General features: G+C 41.3%; 1 protein-coding gene and 1 non-coding gene across 14 annotated transcripts in view; both read right to left on the reverse strand.

Moving 5' to 3' along the window:
- Nucleotides 1-18,813, reverse strand: part of PUM1 (pumilio RNA binding family member 1) — a 137,847-nt gene that overhangs the window by 11,093 nt on the left and 107,941 nt on the right. For 10 of the 13 annotated variants that reach the window (XM_027618859.1, XM_027618160.1, XM_027619114.1 and 7 more), the window contains 5 exons: nucleotides 11,178-11,445; nucleotides 9,306-9,435; nucleotides 6,335-6,469; nucleotides 2,818-2,955; nucleotides 484-609 (listed from right to left, as the gene is read on the reverse strand). In XM_027618859.1, the coding sequence (XP_027474660.1) occupies nucleotides 484-609; nucleotides 2,818-2,955; nucleotides 6,335-6,469; nucleotides 9,306-9,435; nucleotides 11,178-11,445 (797 nt within the window). The remainder of the gene's footprint in view (nucleotides 1-483; nucleotides 610-2,817; nucleotides 2,956-6,334; nucleotides 6,470-9,305; nucleotides 9,436-11,177; nucleotides 11,446-18,813) is intronic. The other 3 variants (XM_027618588.1, XM_027618344.1, XM_027618946.1) reach the window with 1 other exon arrangement.
- On the reverse strand, nucleotides 5,352-5,436 carry LOC118356944. The gene has a single exon (XR_004820053.1). It is a non-coding gene; the product is annotated as a small nucleolar RNA SNORD103/SNORD85 (small nucleolar RNA).

The following is an 18,813-nucleotide window of genomic DNA, read 5'->3' on the forward strand; positions in this document are numbered from 1 at the left end:
CCCCCAAAACAAACCACAAACTCCAACAAAAATGCTGCTTCAGTACAAAAATACTACACATAGAAAGTATTCTACTGGTTACTGTGATGGGGTAGAAATTTTTAGTGGCAGAAGCAAAAGAAAATATCAAAGCTAAAAAGAAGTCACCTAATCCACTAACTTCATTTGAAATGATGAAGTTGAGACCCAGAGAGATGAAATGGCCTGCCTGAGGGGACGCGGCTGGCCAGGCCATGACAGAAGGACAGAAGGCTGGCAGGCAGCGCCCTTCCCTCCAAGGCCAGGGCTCCCTTCATCATCCGTATTCAAAAAGCACAAACCAGGATGGTAGAAACGAGAACTTGCCCCAAAGCTTCAGTGGGCATTTAAAACACATTAACATGAACTCTTCAGGAACGGCTACCTGTGCTGAGAAAACACACAAGCTCTGGGCCTGCACGAGCCCACAGGTGTTTGCGGTTACTCTACTGGGAACTCCACTACCTGTACAAGCTGCTCTGTGTGCTGGTGAAGCTCCTCTAAGATAGGGAGTGTCTGGTCAGGGAGACAGTGCTCCAGGATCCTCTGAATCACTCGGCAGCCATAAGGATGCGTGGACAAAGCAAATACCTAGGGCAGATAACACAAACAACAAAGCCAAAAATGACAGTTGCCACTTTCCATGCCTCGGTGTCGTTCATATACATTATTCATCTTCCCAAAGACTCAGAGAGAGAGTGAGTGATGAGTATTCTCAGCATACGGAAGAGAACTCTGAAGCTCCCAGAAGTTTCTACAGTGTGCTTGCAGTCATACAGACAGTGACTGACAAAGCCAGGATATTATGTCCTAGTCTGACTTAAAAGCCCAAATTATAAATATGGCACATTTGAGTTCTCTCTACAAAGAACAAGGTGTGTACGTATGCGTATATATAAACCCGTTTCATAACTATACTAGGAATTTAGAGATGTACATAAATTCAGAGCTGAAAAGGACTTTTCCAAGAAGCCTAGAACCGACAGAGAATTAGTCAAGGTCATAAAAAACAGTTAAGAGTCCACAGTGTCGAAGAAAAGGGTTAAAAACAGAAAAAGGGCTGGAATCAAGTTCTAAATGCTTTCACCTAACCTTACTGCAATCGTCTAAGTTTAATTAGGGTGTTTTCCAGCAATAAGCAAGAAAATCTTCCTCTTTTCTTGGGTCCTGGAGAAAATAAGCACACGGGCTTCAGCTCTGGACCACCCAATCTCAGTTCTGGCCTTCCTAGCCAGAATGACATGGAGTAACCTGCACCTCAAGTCTGTTATTAAGAGTAATCACAGGGGGCACCTGGGTGGCTCATTCGGTTGAGCGTCCGACTCTTGGTTTCAGCTCAGGTCATGATCTCATGGGTCTGCTTGAAGACTGTCTCCCTCTGCCCCTCCCCCGTGCACTTACTCGCGCGCGCTCTCTCTCAAATAAATAAATAAATCTTAAAAAAAAAAAAAGAATCATCATCACAGGAATAATAAGAAAAATAACAGCTCACACTTGTTAGATACTGAGCAAGTGTCAGCACACTAAGTGCTTTTTGTGTGGTTTTTAATGTGTAGCTGTATGTGTACAACTGTGTACTTCCACGGTATAAAGTATGGTTCTTCCCCATTTTATAAAAATGCTAAAAACTCACAGTCTATAACGAATTAACTTATTTCACTCAACGTTATGTTTCAAATATTTACTTACACTGTGGAGCTTCTGCTGGGCAAGTACCTGAGTTTGTTACTTTAATTTCTAACCCTCTGCTGACCAACATCTAGATTAGTCAGTCTTTCCTAGGAGAATAAGGCTGCTTTCAACATGTCGAAATATGTCTCCTAGTACCCACGTGTAGATGTTCCACCAGGTACACACCTAGGCTAGGAATGCTGGGTCACAGGAAATATAAATGTTAGACTTTGAAAGATGATGCAAAATGATTTTCCAAATGGCTGTGCTAATGTCTATTCCCACCAATAGTGATTGGATCCCACAATATTGCCAGGACACAGCGGCCAACCAGTGGGGAAACAGTGGTCCATAATCTGTGCCCTAATTCTGCATCTTCCTGATTATTAATGGAATTATTTTGTCTTATGTCTACAGGCAATTTGTGTTTCTTTTGTCTGTTAGTGCTTGTGGTCATTTTTGCACTAATTTGTACTCTACTTTTTGATCACAGGAGTTCTTTATATGTTCGTTATTAATTTTTGGTGATTTAGTCTTGAAAGTATTCTCTCCCCTTTGGCAGTTTAATCCTTTTACTTTCCTTGTTGTCTATTTCGATAAATATAAGATCTTAATTTTAAAGTACACAGATCCACTTTTTTTTCATTAACTCAGAAAACCCAAACAACCCCCTAGGTTAATGCCTACAATCTCCTTACTGCTGCCATAATTGAACAAACCCCAAAGCCCATTTCAATCTAGGCTTAGCAGTACACGTGACTGCACCTAAAAATCTACTTGGTATCAAAAAACAATTTCACAGACCCAAGAAGGAGGTGTGTGTTTTACTCTCTTTGTTCCACGTAGCTTAGGAGGGCGTGAGGACGATGTTTTAGGAAAGAGAAATTAATGATAATAGCTAATTAAGGGGCAATTCTGGGAAAATGATATAAGAAAATATCAGCTCTGCTTGGAAGCTGGTGCTAAGAGCATAGAGGCTCTTACGACATACATGTAAATAGGAGAAACTAGAAGCTATCTCTGGTGGTCTGGCCACATGGGGAAACCCCAGAAATGCTACCCTGTTCTCTGCTCACGGTGGAAACACCCAAACACTTGTTTCCTTTGTTTCTTTCTTAAGTCACTTACCTGCCCCTTAAACGCATCAATGATAAACTGCAAAGACTGGGGCTGCACACATTCGATGCATTTCTGAACCACATGATTACCATTCTGGTCTTTCACACACTTCAGGACGTGGCCGTCTAACTCCCGAACCATCTCGTTCTAATAGGAGACAAGGAAAGAAAGCACCACCAGAATCACAGCAAGCCAAACACCTGGAAAATGAACAGTCTCCTTACCCAACACAAAGCACGAGGCAGGGAATCTATGATGATGAAGTGGGAGCACACTGCTGTGGCACCATGACAACAACACAGCAGCACCAAATAAGGACTGCAGGGTTTCCATGGATTAGCAAATTTCCTGTAACAGCAACCCATCTTTAAAAAAAACTTCCCTGGGCACCTGGGTGGCTCAGTCGTTAAGCGTCTGCCTTCGGCTCAGGTCATGATCCCAGGGTGCTGGGATCCAGCCCTCCATCAGGCTCCCTGCTCCGCGGGAAGCCTGCTTCTCCCTCTTCCCACTCCCCCTGCTTGTGTTCCCTCTCTCGCTCTGTCAGAAAATAAATTAAAAAAAAAAAAAAATTCTCTAACCTGCAAAAGACCTCAGAGATTTTTTTAAAATGTAGACATCTATAGAAACCTATATGACATACACTGTCCTAGAGAAGTTCACGTGTAATCTATCATGTTCTAACATGACAATCCTGTAAGGTACACATTATTAATAATGAGAAGAGTCAATCTACAGTTTACTATAGGCTAGGCATATCTGTAAGTGCTTAACATATTATGACTCAATGAATCCTCATAATAATCCTATGTACTGGACACTATTATAGATGAGGAAACCAAGGCACAGACAAATTACCTGACTTGCCAAAATCACAAACCTACACCGCCAAGATTCAAACCCAAGCAATCTGGTCCCTGTGTGGTAAAACAATGTGGATCACTAAAGCACCTGTCAGCCAGCTATATATAATCCTGCACATACCCTCCACCCGTACGTATGAGGGAGGTGACTGAGAGAGGGAGTAAGTAACCAATGTGATCAAGACCGTAGATAGCGACTGACGCAGAATTCTAACCCAGGTCTGGAACTCCAATGTGATCTTTCCACCAGGCCAGTGACAGCAAGGACAGCAGGAATAGTACTCTCAGGGAACACAGATGACCAGATGTGGAGTTGGGCAAGTGCTTGAGGCGTGTGTGTGTACAAGAAACTCAGCGAATACAGAAGACCAGACACTGGAGTTGTGGGAGATTGAGCGTGTGAGCGAGTGTGTGACATAGGGAATGAGTGGAGGTGACAAGGGTACAGGAAGAGATGTTGAGATCCCTTCCTTTAAGCTGAATACCTGCACCATGGCTGGGCTCTGGCACCTGCTGCCCAATCTCCTTGCTGTATCCAATCTCTTGTCTATTCGTTCCTATTGTGCTGAGTATGTATTTATGGTGTAAACTACAAGTCACTCCATAATGGTGACGTTTATGAGAACAATGTCATAAATCTCTGAGATGTGGAATATGTCAAAGCAACTAAGAGATTATCCCATTAAAGAAATTCAAGATTACAATGCCAGGGACTAAACAAGCCAAAGGCAACAGACTCAAGAAAGTTTCCTAAAGCAATTAATCAAATGTCAGGAAGAACATTTATTCTGGAAATATAATTATCGGAATGGTAAGTGGAGAATGATAGTATATATAAAGAGAAAGACTGGAACACTTTTAATCAAAATAAAGGGGAGGTGGCTTCCTTGCATATGTTCTGGAGCCCAAAGAGGTAAAAACTCCACTGGAGAGGAGTTAATTTCACCTAAAATAATAAACTTCCATCTAGAAAACAGTAAACTACCCACAAGAGGAAGAATCATACCAGGCCCAGAACAAGGTAGACAAAGAAACCAGACCAGAAAAGAATACAGAGAAATATAGGATAGAAAAGCACAACGTGGGGGGAAGAGAAAGGAAGTGAAAAACTACTACAGTGTAGCCATCCAATCAAAAAAGAGAAAACGGTAAAATCTGAAAAGACAGAGACTAAATCAACAATTTATCACAGTCATGAGAGAGGGCAAAGATTGAGAAACTGTACCATTCTTCCTGCTTTCTCTGAGCAAGTGAGCATTATAGCCAAAAAAAAAAAAAAGAAAAAGAAACTTCCATGTTGAAAATAAACGAGAAAATTTAAGAAGAAAAATTCAACCATGAAGTTTTCATCCATGAAAATTGCACAAAAAATTAAAACTGATAATGATCTGAACATTAGGGGAAAAAAAAAAAGTAGCAGCTCTGCCCCTGCTCCTAGTTCCTCACATACAACACCACGTCATCACCGCTGCGCCTCCAGTGCTGAGCGCTGAGTGAACGCAACGGTCTCCGACACGGGCCTCGGCCTTCCCCAGCGTCTTGACCCGCGCATCCATGAGCCTCACAGCTGGAAGGACTCTGGACTCCCCCAGCCTTCCACTGCCACCGCCAACACCACTGCAGTGTTTCGCTGTGTCGTGCTGTGTTTTGAACTGGAGGTGGGGGTGAAGGAGGGGGCCCTCGTCTGGCTCAGAACTTGAGTCCATAACAAAGATTCTCATTACCGAACTTTGTTCTCAGGGAGGGCAAGTGGCTCATCATCGCCAGACCGTGGCCAACCCCTCCCATGACAGGGGCCGAGGGAGTCCAGAGCCCAAAGGCTGAGGGTTCGGGTCAGAAGCAGCTGGGGCTCGAGGCCCTGCCCAGCACAAACGCAGCTGTAGCACGCCTGCCCGTGGGTGTGTCTTGCTTCCCGAGCCCAGGGGCGCTGCGTGGGGCTGGCTGGACCGGCTCTGAGACTGTTCCAGAAGCCATGGGCGGCTCTCGGTGTCAGCCCCACACACAGCACCTAACAGTTCAGATTTCTGTCCCTGTCCTCCTCACTCCTCCTCAGCCTGGACTTCCCTCCCGCAGAGTCTCCCGTGAAGCCGTGAGCACGGGCTCTCACGTGCTCACCAGCACTTCCCACTGCTCTTCCCCACCCGGTGCTCTGTGGGCAGGGACCGATCTGCGTCATGTGTGCACTGCTGCCCGGCACAGAGTGGGCACCAGGCCAGGCAATGGGCAGGCACTCTCTCAGTGAAAGGCGGTGGGGCGGGGGGGGGATGGATGAGTAAGGAAGAAGTGAAGGAAAATTGTAGGTGGGCTAGATCATCTAATTTTGATTTGTTGGAGTGGTCAGTTCTAGCACTTTAACCTGCTTTAATTCTTGTCAAACAAAATACCCACCTGAAAAATTGCACCTACTAGACTGGTCAATGAGAGGAGTGTTTGAAACCAATGGCTTTAACATAAGACACCGGATCTATTGTAAATTTACACAATTAATTGCACAGTTCATGCTTGCCATGCACAGGAAGGCAGCCACAAGCACCAAAAAAAAAAAAAACAAAAACAAAAACAAAAAACTGTACACGAAAACTAAAGACTGACAAATTTACAGGGCTCACTACATGTACCATGGAGAAACATCGAACACCAAGAGAAAAGTTAAAGGGGAAACTTACAATTACCTGCTGGTCTGACGGAATAAATTCAAGAGCTTTCTGGATAACACGGCAGCCATACATCTGCAGGGCCAATGACAGGACATGGCCTCGAATCCGTTCTGCCAAAGCCAGCTTCTGTTCAAGGCTGCCAAACTAGACATAATGTGTGGGTGAACACCATTACTTAGGTAGAAGGAAAGAAACCAGAGAAAGCAAAGCATCCATTATTCTTTATCAACCACTGGCATAACCTCTTTTAGCCATGTCATCCTATGATTAATTAACTTTTTTGTTCAACAACTCTTTGTTTTTTCAAGCCAAGAGTTCTCAGCCTCTGATTATGAGAAACCCATTTTAATGTTGAAAAACTTCTCACGTAACCAACAGCAGCAGTTTCACTACTATCTGCTAAACAAGTATGTAATTCCTCAAAGCTGCCATTAATTCACTAACACTATGAACGTATATTCCTATTAACTATAAGAGCATTTACATTCTAAAAATAGTAATACATGTGGGAGACACTGTTTACTAGAACCTTAGGAAGTGTATGGGAAAGATTCAAGGACTTCCTAGAGCAAATCTATAGCGCTCAGGTGTCTGAGGCCCATGGGTTAGAAAGTTCCTCTTTCATCCACATGAAATTAAACATATGGACATTCTGTTTTGAATTAGGGTTCTACATCACTCTAAGAATTGAAATTTTCTCTATATATAGGGCAACAGAGGCCGGGGGCAAGTTAGGAGAGTAATTTAGAGGTAAGGCTGCACAGATGTTGAAGTTCTTCCTAGAAGGATTTCCCATCCCTGGCTTTTTATTTTCATTTGAATGACATAATCATGAGACTGGAGGAGATTTTATATATAATCAGCTTCCCAAACCCACTCAGTTTCTACACAAGGCAACTATGGACCAGGGATGCTGTGTGAGCCAGGGAAGTTCTCTAGCTTGTCCCCAATCATACAGCTATGTATGCCATCTCTGCGCCTGCACATGGGCCTCTAGGGCTGGAGAGCTCTACGTTCTTCTATCTGGAACAAGATGGAGGTGAAAAGACATTCTAAAATCAAAAATATAAGTCATTTTATGTTGGTTTCTTATTTTTAATTGGGGGTTTTAAATTTTAAGTGAAATTTAAGGGGAAGAGGCACAGGATTAAACGTCACTGGTTTATTTTTTAAGATTTTTAAAATTTATTTATTTGACAGAGAGAGACACAGCGAGAGAGGGAACACAAGCAGGGGGACCGGGAGAGGGAGAAGCAGGCCTCCCAATGAGCAGGGAGCCCGATGTGGGGCTCGATCCCAGAGTCCTGGGATCATGACCCGAGCTGAAGGCAGACGCTCAATGACTGAACCACCCAGGCGCCCCTAAAAGTCACTGGTATTACTTTACTAATTCAATAGATGCATCTCAGAAACAAGAATCATCATAAATGGTTTTTCAGTTCTCTGAATTTTTAAAAACAGACCATATCTAGTACAGCACCCCTAGTTTTTGCTTATTCCCCAAACTGATTTTGACTGATAGTGCCCCGCAAGCATTGGATCAATTTAAAAAGCACAAACATTCAAATTAAAGATACAATGGATTAACTCTAACCTTTCGAAAGGGCACATGGATCATTTGCTACCAAATATTACAGTAATTTTACAGGGACCACAAAAAGGTTACTCTTTGTTACAAGAACTAAAGTAATAGCAACAATTTTTACTGCTGTTAATACAGACCACAAGGATGACAGATGTGTTTATAAAACATAAAGTTCCTTTAAAAGTCACTGCATTTGCACTTTGCTCAGAATTTAATCACAAAATCTCAGTAAATAGAAATGTTACTGATTGTTACTGTTACTGTAACTGTATACAGTAACTGTATACTGTTACTATATGGTGGTTTCTTAGTGTATCACTAAGGAGTTAAGAGTCAAAGAAGTAAGGCACCTGGGTGGCTCAGATGGTTAAGCGTCTGCCTTTGGCTCAGGTCATGATCTCCAGGTTCTGGGATCAAGCCCCATACCGGGCTCCTTGCTCAGCAGGGAGCCCACTTCTCCCTCTGCCTCTCCCCCTGCTTGTGCTCTGTCTCTCTCTCTCAAATGAATAAATAAAATCTTTAAAAAAAAAAAAAAAAAGAGTCAAAGAAGTTCAGTCTTTGTGAGAAAAGGTAGAAAGGCTGTGACTGAGCCATTTTTTTTTTTTTAAATCTTCACACAAACTGAAGAAAGTAAGATCTATAAACTGACAAATGTCTTCTGTCTGGAGCAGGTAATGTGCAGTTCCAGCATTTTCCCCTGTAACAGGTTCTTCATCTCAATGTCTCATTCCTTTCTGGATTTAGGACTTGGTTGGAATTGCTGATACCGGCACACCAGGGTTACAAAAGCATACAAAAAAATCCCTGCCTTTCTGACATTTTAGTTTAGTAGGGGAAAGAGACATTAATCCAACAATCTCATTAATCCTTTTCAAAAGCAATGGTAACAAGAGTGGATGTTATAATAACAGAAGTAAAAGAGGAAACCAAGGCTGAAGGATCACCTAAAAAGAAGCATTTAACAATCCTCATGACTGTAGTTTATAATGAAAAACACTACAGTTGACATTCAAAGATAACTCTCCAGGAATCCTAAAAATCCATTTTTTAGAACACTTTATCGTGATCCCGCTAAAATTATCTTACGAGGATTATTTCCTCTAAAAATGACATGTTTAGTGAATCTATCATAACAATGAGAAATAATGTGTTGGATCCTAATGGGGACAGCGGTTCTCCAAACACATTCCTAAAATAGACTGGCACATCTGCTTGGGTATTTAAATGATATACTGCTGCTAATAACTTGGAGAAACATCTAAAAGCTCTTCCAAAAGACCACACACACTTCATTTTGAGGACTGGAATGAGATTGCCATTCTAAAAACAGCTAATGAAAATCAAAATGCTCCAGAGATTCTCTAACGTCAAAGAATAGAAAGAACAAAGGCTTACTTCAAAGAACTTCTGAATGACGTAATTTCCAAATACATCCACCATTAGCTGGTAAGCGGCCTGGAGGATTTCATTGAAGACAAGCTGGCGTTCAGCTGGTGTGGCTCGTTCCAGTTTCAGCTGAATGAATCTGAAGTACAAAGTAAAAATGGCAATCCTAGCATCTCAGGAAGACTTGGAAATCAATAAGGATTAAGTTCAATTTATATAATGTATCCATTCTGAAATTGTGCGCATGTGCATGTGCCCATATATATGGGGGCGCGCACACACACACACACACACACAGTGTTATTTAAACGAATTAGTCGAGCTCACTTCATTGAAATCTCTGCAAAGGAAAAAAAATTAGAGTGTGAAGTACCCCTAGCTTCACTGAGCTTTTAAAAGTGTATTTAAATTTTAGTATATTTCATTACAAACATACAAAACCGTATTTATGTGCGGGGATGAGGGGGAGACAAGCGGGGGGGGGGGGGCAGGGAAAGGAGGGTGAAGGTGGGCATAACTTAGGGAGAACTCTACCTGACTTTCTCTTTTAGAAACCAGCCCTACATCAATAAACTCAGCGCTTATAGCCCTCCGTATCTTCTTTAACTCATGGGAATATGAAGTAGTACTCATTCATGATGTGGTAGAGTTGTGATTTATGCCTGCAGTGTCTTCTGAAGTAGTATTCAAGTTTGCAGTTTTCAGTTCAGGTAACTATGTAAGAAAAAACATGCTCTCAATCTGGTCTATAGGATCCAAATATGAGAAATCCTTGCCCAGTAGCAAGATGGCAAAACTCAAAGAGGAGATGGGTTCTTTAGAAGCTGTTTCAGTGGGCACAGACAGCAAGAAAGAGAAATGGAGACAAAGAGGAAAGGATGGGTGATGTCACCATAATTAGGCTTTTCTCCCCCAGAACCAGAGTGGTCCCCTTCTGAGAAGGCCACTAGAACAGCCAAACGGGGAGGGATAAGCCAAAGCAGATTCTGTGTTTTATAGTAGCTTCTTCTCTCTCACCTCTACAGAGTGGAATGACACAGAAAAGTGGTGGGAGCTATCTTATTCCTGAGCAAGCACACATCCAAACTTACATGTGAATAATGTCTCCTTAACAGCAAGACTCTTGGGGTGCCTGGGTGGCTCAGTCAGTTTAGCATCTGCCTTCAGCTCAGGTCATGATCTCTGGGTCCTGGGATCATGCTCCATGTTGGGCTCCCTGCTCAGCGGGGAGTCTACTTCTCCCTCTGCCCCTCCCCCCCGCCCCACTTGCGCTCTCTCTCAAATAAGTAAATAAAATCTTTAAAAAAAACAAAAAAAGAGCAAGACTCTTAATAGTGATTTAAGTTAACAAAAGTGTACATATATCTCTGTGTTAGTGTTTCTGTTCCTTAAATTATAGACATTCTGTGAGGTTCCCATGAACTAGGAACACCACAATATGATAAAAGGTCTGTTTGAAGCATGTGATCCAGATTACTAAAGGGCTTTTTTTTTTTTTTTTAAGATTTTATTTATTTGACAGAGAAAGACACAGTGAGAGAGGGATCACAAGCAGGGGGAGTGGAAGAGGGAGAAGCAGGCTTCTGCCGAGCAGGGAGCCTGATGCAGGGTCCCAGGACCCTGGGATCATGACCTGAGCCGAAGGCAGACGCTTAACGACTGAGCCACCCAGGCGCCCCAAAGGGCTCTTTTCAATCACCTGTGTATCTGATGATCTTCATATCCCCACATCCCTCTGAAATAAATAATAGGAAGCATACTAAGAGGCAAACTTTGTTTCAATTACTTCATGGCTATTTACTTAGTGTATACCTTATCTGAGGCATGGAATTTAAGGCATTAAGATTTCAGTTACCTTAAGTGCCAAAGCCAAGTCCTCACCTGGACCCATGCTGGTCTTGGGAAAACTCCATTATATGCCCAGCGATCTCCCGCAGTTGTAAATTGGGGTACCGATTATTTCGGAAATCCTCCAGAAGCCTGCTCCTGCCAGAGGGCATGACGTCAGACATTCCATATCGCAACCGGGAGGAAGAAAACAGGGTGCTGCTGGGGCTGAAGAGGCTGGAGGCACTGCTCGCACTGCGGTACTTGGCTTCAGCGCCTGGCGCGGCAGAGATGTATCTCCCACTGCCATTGGTGAGGCCTCCTGTTGGTTACAGAACAAGACAACTCAAGACTCATTCTTAAGGAATTCTGTTCAAGAGAGGGAAAAAGCATCTCACACATGAAAGCCTGCATCATTTCTGATTTTGTTTCAATTCTATTGCTTTTGTGTTAAGATCTGATTCTATTAGTGCCACAGTTTTTATAAGGCCAACTCACCAAGACGGAAAGAAACTTCTGCACAAAGACTGAGAGGGGAAGTGCTTGGACCCACTGATAGGGGACCACTAGCAATAACGGAGCAATGGTTAACACAGCCCTAGGTAAGGAAAATGATGGGGAAAGTGCCTGCCCTGTGACCCAACACCTGAGCACCAGGAATCTGAAAACACACAATGCACAGAGACCGCAAGTCGTTTTCTGCTCTGAGCTCTGAGTAGAATAATCCCATTCCCATTGGAAACCCTTCCTTAAAAAAGGAAAAAAAAAAAAAAAACAAGAGTATCCAGATTGGTCTGTTTAGAGCTTCCCAAAAAGCTTTGAAGGAATGGTTCTGCCACTAAACAGAAATCTGAAAAATCACTAAGGCACCCTAGGCTGAGGAAGAGACATAAGGAGTAGGAAAAAAGGACATATGCTTTGCAATGGAAGGTTTTCAAGATCTGCATCCGGAATAGGCAGCTCTTAACACCTTCTTTTGGGACAGAGCCTGAAATGATTGCAGTAGCAACAACTTTCATGCCACGGATACTGATGACTGAATTGATGACAAGGGAGTAATAATTGTGAATCTCAACACAGATAAAATAGAGGTCTAAGACCAAAAAGCTTATCAAAATGTAAAACAGAGTAAAAACATATCATGAGAATATATATTCAATATTCTTACTTTTTTACAACGGTAGTTTTTTCTTAACTTCACACTATTAAAAAAAAAACAACTTTTGTGTGTTATTTTACCCCACTCCTTTTAAACAAAAAGGCAAAGTAGGTAAGAAAAACCAAAATAAACCACAAAGAGCACAGATGAACAACAACTCAGAATCCATGAGAAAAGTCACCCAGCATGAACTGTCCGTTAACTTCATGAGATGTAATGAATGTCTGCTCTGGAGTTTAATGGCAGCTACAAAAAGATACCCAGCTTGGATTTCTCCACAGAATTCTAGGGCCCAGCTTCAAAGGTCTGGATCTCAATTAAAGTGATGGAACCAAAAGGAAATGGCCCAATGTTAACATTTGTGAAACATTTACTGAGCACTTGTCCTATGCCAGGCGCTATGCTAGAAGTATTCCATATACACTTTTACTGAATTCTCACTGGTATTTTGGAAAAGAAGTTTTAAATTACCATTTAAGTAACAGATAATTAAGGCTCAAAGAGGTGAAATGCTCACCCAAAGATACAAAACCCAAGATGATTGTGGCTAGAATCTGTGACACAACTCAACTCCAGAGTAAGTGCCTTTGCAACCAAATGAGACTCATATCAAGAAAGGGAGAAGGTTTGTAAGAATAGAGAATAGTAAGTAGCCACATGGCTGCTCTTTATTAAACTATTTCAGAAACAATTCTTTCTTCCCTGGCCTGAGACAGCAGAGAAATGGGCAAAGAGGTGAAAATCAAGTTAAGTCAGCAGGTCCTGCAGAGTGTGGGAACAGCAAGGAACGTGCTTAAGAAGAAGGAATGGCACAAACACACAAAGTTTTGAAAATAAAGATATTTTAGGAATCTGGTCACTAATAAAGGCATTTAGGAAAAAGTAACAAATCAACAGAGAAACAGAACCAAACTCGTAAAAAAACCAACCTAATATGGATGACAAACATAAGGAAACCTGAACTGTAATTGACAAATTGCTTTATTAACTTAGAATGGGCAGCCCTGAGAGTTAAAACCCCCATATTGTGAGATTTACCTCCGAGATCGTAACCAGGTTCCACAATAAATACAAGAGAAAAATTTTCTCTGGCTTAAGTAAGGTGAAGGGAAAAGAAACCAGTCTGAAACAGGCCAGAGCGCTCTGTTCTTCACCAAGCCTGCCCTCTGGGGAAACTAGTTAACCAGAACGTAACCTGCTGGGCTATCATCAGAGACCGACTGAGCTGGGGAAGGGAGATAGACAACTCCAGCCTATTCAACCCATCCTGTCCCACCAAAAGGGGGAGGAAACAAATGAGAAGCCCTTGTGAAGTTGGAGGCCTGGAAGCACGGGCTCCCTAAAAGACCGAGCCCCAAAGATGGGACCATAGAGCACTGCCCCTCCCCACACACCTCGCCAACACATGACCGAAAGCCTCCTTACAGCAGTTCTTTTTACCCGGCACATCATCGCTGGCTCTCACGAAACAATTACAAGGCATACCAACAGTCAGACAACGCAATGTGAAGAGAAAGCAAGCATCGGGGACATACATGGCAGGGATATTCACGTCATCAGACTGGGAACTGAACACAACTCTGGTGAATGTGCTACAGGCTCTGACAGGAGAAAGCAGACAGCATCCAAGAACAGGTGGGCAATGTGAGCAGAGATGGAAGTCCTAAGAACTGAAAAGAAATGCTAGTGATAAAGAATTCTGTTACCAAAATGAAGAACTCTTTGATGGGCTTCTTAGTAAACAGGACCCACCTGAGGGAAGAATCCCTGGGCTGGAGGATGTATCAACAGAATCCCCAAAAACCAAAAAGGAAAGAGAACAAAGACCCAGAAACAGAATCGAATACCCACGGGGAAAAATCCTGCCTTCTTCACCTTTAAAGAAAAAACTGTCAAGGTCCCCAACATCTGACTATTTAATACAGGCAGAGGCAACACTGCTCACCACAATGTTTACAGGAAGTTCTCCCCAGTCTACCTCCCTAATACTAATACCACAGCCAGGTAACCCTAAATTAAAATAAGCCCCAAATGAGTTGTCATCAGGGCATACTACTGAGTCCAAAATAAGTTAATTTTCACATGGTTAATTTTACAGATGACAAGTCACTTTCAGAGAATCAGATGAGCATCACAAAATACTACATTACCTTTTAGAATGGAGAAGTAGGAAAGGCACATACATGACTAGTAAATAATCCGAAATTAGTACAAGTTACTGAACGATAAATTAGAAACATCTCTTGCAGTTCATGCAGGGACAGAGAAAACCATTTTGTGTTTGAACTTTGCTTTTCTTAAAGGACTAAGTACATATAAGAACAGCAAGAATTAATTTTAAGAAGATAGGAATTCTATCATACAAAACTAAGTGCTTACATTTTTTTTGCCTTGGACAGATTATGAACTTTCGAGCTTATTTTTATTGTATTTCAACACTGTGGGAATTAACAAGCACAGTAGTCTTCTTCCAGGACACGTGATAAGGCTGGGGGTTGTCAACCATGCACATTATAATATATTACATCTGCTACTTCTTGATGCTTAAGAGTTTAAAAATGGCACAATCTGGAGATTACAGAGAAAACCAGAAGCATAAAGAAGCATTTCAGGAAATGGGGAGGAGATGGGTGTGGAATGGAGACATCTACAGGGAGACAAGACACAAAACTAGTAAGAATCAGACCTTTGGGAGACTCATCTCCACATCCCTTACTTTTTCTAGCTGAGGTACTTATTAGAGACAAATGTTTTAGGTATAGGTGAGACCCTAAAGGCTTCATCTCACCCACATATAAGCCACAAACGGGGACTGAAGTCTAGTTGTTAATAATATTATCAATAGTAATATTAATAATTACAAAAGCAATACTTTTTAATTCAGAAGTGTAACACACACTTAAACTATTTCAACACCTGACTTGCTCGGGGTCATACAAAACTTACTTAAATTACTAAACACACATATGCACATATGTACATTTATGTATGGGAGAGATGGAAGGGAGAGATTGAGAAAGTGGGTGGGAGATTTTATTTAAGACATTTCCACTCTAGGCCAACAAATGTGACAACTTAGAACAAATTCCTAGAAAGTCACAAATTACCTAAATTGACTCAAGAAGAAATGGAAAACCTGACCCCATAAGATGTAAATAGAAATTGAGCTAGTAATTAAAAATCTTCCCATCAGTAAACACCCAGGCGAGAATAATTTCACCGTTCAATTTTATCAAATGTTTAAAGAAATAATACCAATACTCTACAAACTCTTCCAGAAAACAGAGGGGGGTGGTACATTTCCCAACCTACACTATAAGGTCAATGTCACCATGATAACACGTCAGACAAAGAAAGGAAAATGACAGAATCCTTCATGAATATAGATGCAAAACTCTTCAACAAAAATATTAACCGACTCCAAGAGGACCAAGCAGAGTTTATCCCTGGAACGCAACGGTGGATTAACAACCAAAAAATAATTAATATAACATACTATATTCACAGAATAAAAGATAAAAACCACACAATCATCAATAAACACAGAAAAAGCACTGAACAAAATCCAAACCCCATTCATGGCAAAACTCTTAAACTTAGAATAGAAGTGAGCCTGATAAAGGACATCTATGAAAAACCTACAATGATCATACTTTAAAAGTAAAAGAGTAATACTTTATCCTCAAGAGCAGGAACAAGGCAAGGATGTGTGCTCTTGTCTATTGTATTTAACACTGTGCTGGAGCTTCTAGACAATTAGACAAGAAAATGAAATAAAAGGCATCCAGACTGAAAAACCCTTTATTCACAAGTGACATGATCCTATATACAGAATATCCTGAGGAATCTACCCATACCTATTGGGACTAATAAGTAAGTATGCTGAATTTGCAGAATATAAGATCAATACACAAAAATCAACTGTATTTCTATAAGCAAGGAACAAACAACCCAAAACCAAACCAAGGATACAATTCCATTCATAACAGCATGAGAAAAGAAGACAGGTAGGAACAAATTTAACAAAAGGCATGTAGGAACTGTACACCGAAAATTTACTTTGCTGGGGAAAATGGTGCACGCTTAAAAAGATGAACTTCCACCTCAGGCAATAACACAAAATTAACTCAAAATGGATGACAAATTTAAATATAAGAGTTAAAACAGTAAAATTTTTAGGACAAAACACATGGGAAAAATCTTTAAGAGCTTGAGTTGGGCAAAGATTTCTATACCAGAAAGCATGATACACTGGACCTTATCAAAATTAAATACTACTGCACTTCAAAAGATACTTTTAAAAAATGAAAAGACGGGACGCCTGGGTGGCTCAGTCGGTTAAGCATCTGCCTTTGGCTCAGGTCATGATCCCAGGGTCCTGGGATTGAGTCCCGTACTGGGCCCCTCACTCAGCGGGGAGCCTCCTTCTCTCACTGCCTGCCATTCCTCCTGCTTGTGCTCACGGGCACTCTCTCTCTCTGACAAGTAAATAAATAAAAACCTAAAAAAAAAAAAAAAAAAAAAAAGGGCAGGCAGGAAGAAAAGACAAGCAAAAAAACAGAGGAAAATACATGCAAAGCAGGTATCTAATGAAGGAGTTGTAGCCAGGAATATAAAAAGAACTCCTACAACTCAATAATAAGACAAACAACCCAAATTTTAAAATGGGCAAAAAATATGAGCAGACATTGCGCCAAAGATATATGAATAGTTAATAAGCACATGAAAACGATGTTCAACATCCTTAGTCATGAGGGAAATGGAAATTAAAACCACAATGACACACCATTTCAAGCCCACTAGAATAGCTGTATTAAATAAGAACAACACTGGTAAAGATGCAGAGAAGTTAGAGCCCTCACTGCTGATGGGAATGTAAAATGGTGCAACAACTTGGAAAACACTTTGGCATTTTCTCAGTAAGTTTAACATAAAACTGAAACACAATTCAGCAATTCTACTACTAGAGAAATAAAAAAATGTGCCCACAGTAAAGACTTAGATGCAATGTTCATAGCAGCATGATTTCTAATAGCCAAAACCTATAACCAACAAAAATCCTTCAACTGTGAATGGTTAGACAAAATGTGGTATGTCCATAAAGAAGACGACAATTCAGCAATAACATGAAACAAACTACTGACACATAGAAGATTATGAATGAAATCTCAAAAACGTGCAAATGCGGTGGGGGGTGGGGCTGGGGGGGACGGGGGACACCATGAGAAGGGAAAGAAGCCAAACAGAAGAGATCACATATTGTATGGTTCCATTTATATGAAATGTTCAGAAAATGCAAATTTAAAAACAAAGTAGATCAGTGGCTGACTGGGGCTAAAGGTGTGAATGCAGATTAACTGTAATTGGTCTTGAGAAATCTTACCGAGGGGATGAAAATATTCTAAAACTGATTTATGGTGATGGTTGTACAATTCAGAAAGTTACTAAAAATCACTGAACTGTAAGCCTGAAATGGGTAAATTTTATATGTAAAATATAACTCAATAAAGTTTTTCTTTAAAAAAAAGAATTTGGGTCTTTAAACAACTGCTAATGGAGAAAACATTTAAAAGTCTGACGCAGGCACCAACAAGTGATTATTGAATAAATAATGAGACACCAAAAAGTGACTGTTGAATAAATAATAAGGGGGGAAAAAAAACTAAGCTAACTAAGCAGGTCAGTGATCCTTTGGAGAGTACCCTAACACATGTGTGACTTCGGGGAAGAAGTATGAAAATCATATGATGGAGAAAAGATCCACACTGGGAAAACGAGAGAGATCTACAGGCTGGTATGTACGTTCGAATACTTGCTAGCTGTGTCTTATTACGAAAGGCACCAGACCATGCTGAGTTTAAGTTTCCCTGTAGGACAGAGTTACGTGAGAACTGAACACAACAAATGCGCGCACAGCACGGCTCCTGGTCTGAGAACTAATGGCCGAGGTCAGCAGCACAGCATTATTAGCAGCAGAAACCGTATCAGGTGTGGCCCAATATATATCTGGCAAAGAATGTTAAGTTTCCTGCACCAAAAATGGCTTCAGGACCTCTACACAAACACTGTTAGAAACCAATTCCCATACCTCTATTTTCTCTAGGTTAAGACTAAAGCACCCAAGAACCCTTCTGTCAAGGAAACAGACTGAGCGAAGGCAAAGCTCTACTGATCAAGACACAGGGTTCCCGAGGAATGACATGTCTGACTCTCACAGTACCCGCAGCCATGGAAGTCCCATGCAAACACAGGCAACTAAATTGCTTAAATGAGCTCAATTGTTTCTAAAAGAGAAGATATGTCAGAAAGAAAACCAGGCAGACAGCAAGAGTCATTAAAATGAGAAATCACTTGCCCCAACAGTCATTTCCTCCTTCACAGGGGAAACAGGAATGAAGAAGGAAGTATACTTCATGACCATGTTGATCCACTGGGAAGAGGAAAGGTACCATGCATGCAAGTACTGATTCCACCTCCATTTTCAAACCCCAAGAGCCACAGCATCTAGTTCAGGGGCTGACAAACAGCCCA

This window comes from Zalophus californianus, chromosome 4 (genome assembly GCF_009762305.2).
Source record: "Zalophus californianus isolate mZalCal1 chromosome 4, mZalCal1.pri.v2, whole genome shotgun sequence".
In the NCBI taxonomy this organism is placed as follows: domain Eukaryota; kingdom Metazoa; phylum Chordata; class Mammalia; order Carnivora; family Otariidae; genus Zalophus; species Zalophus californianus.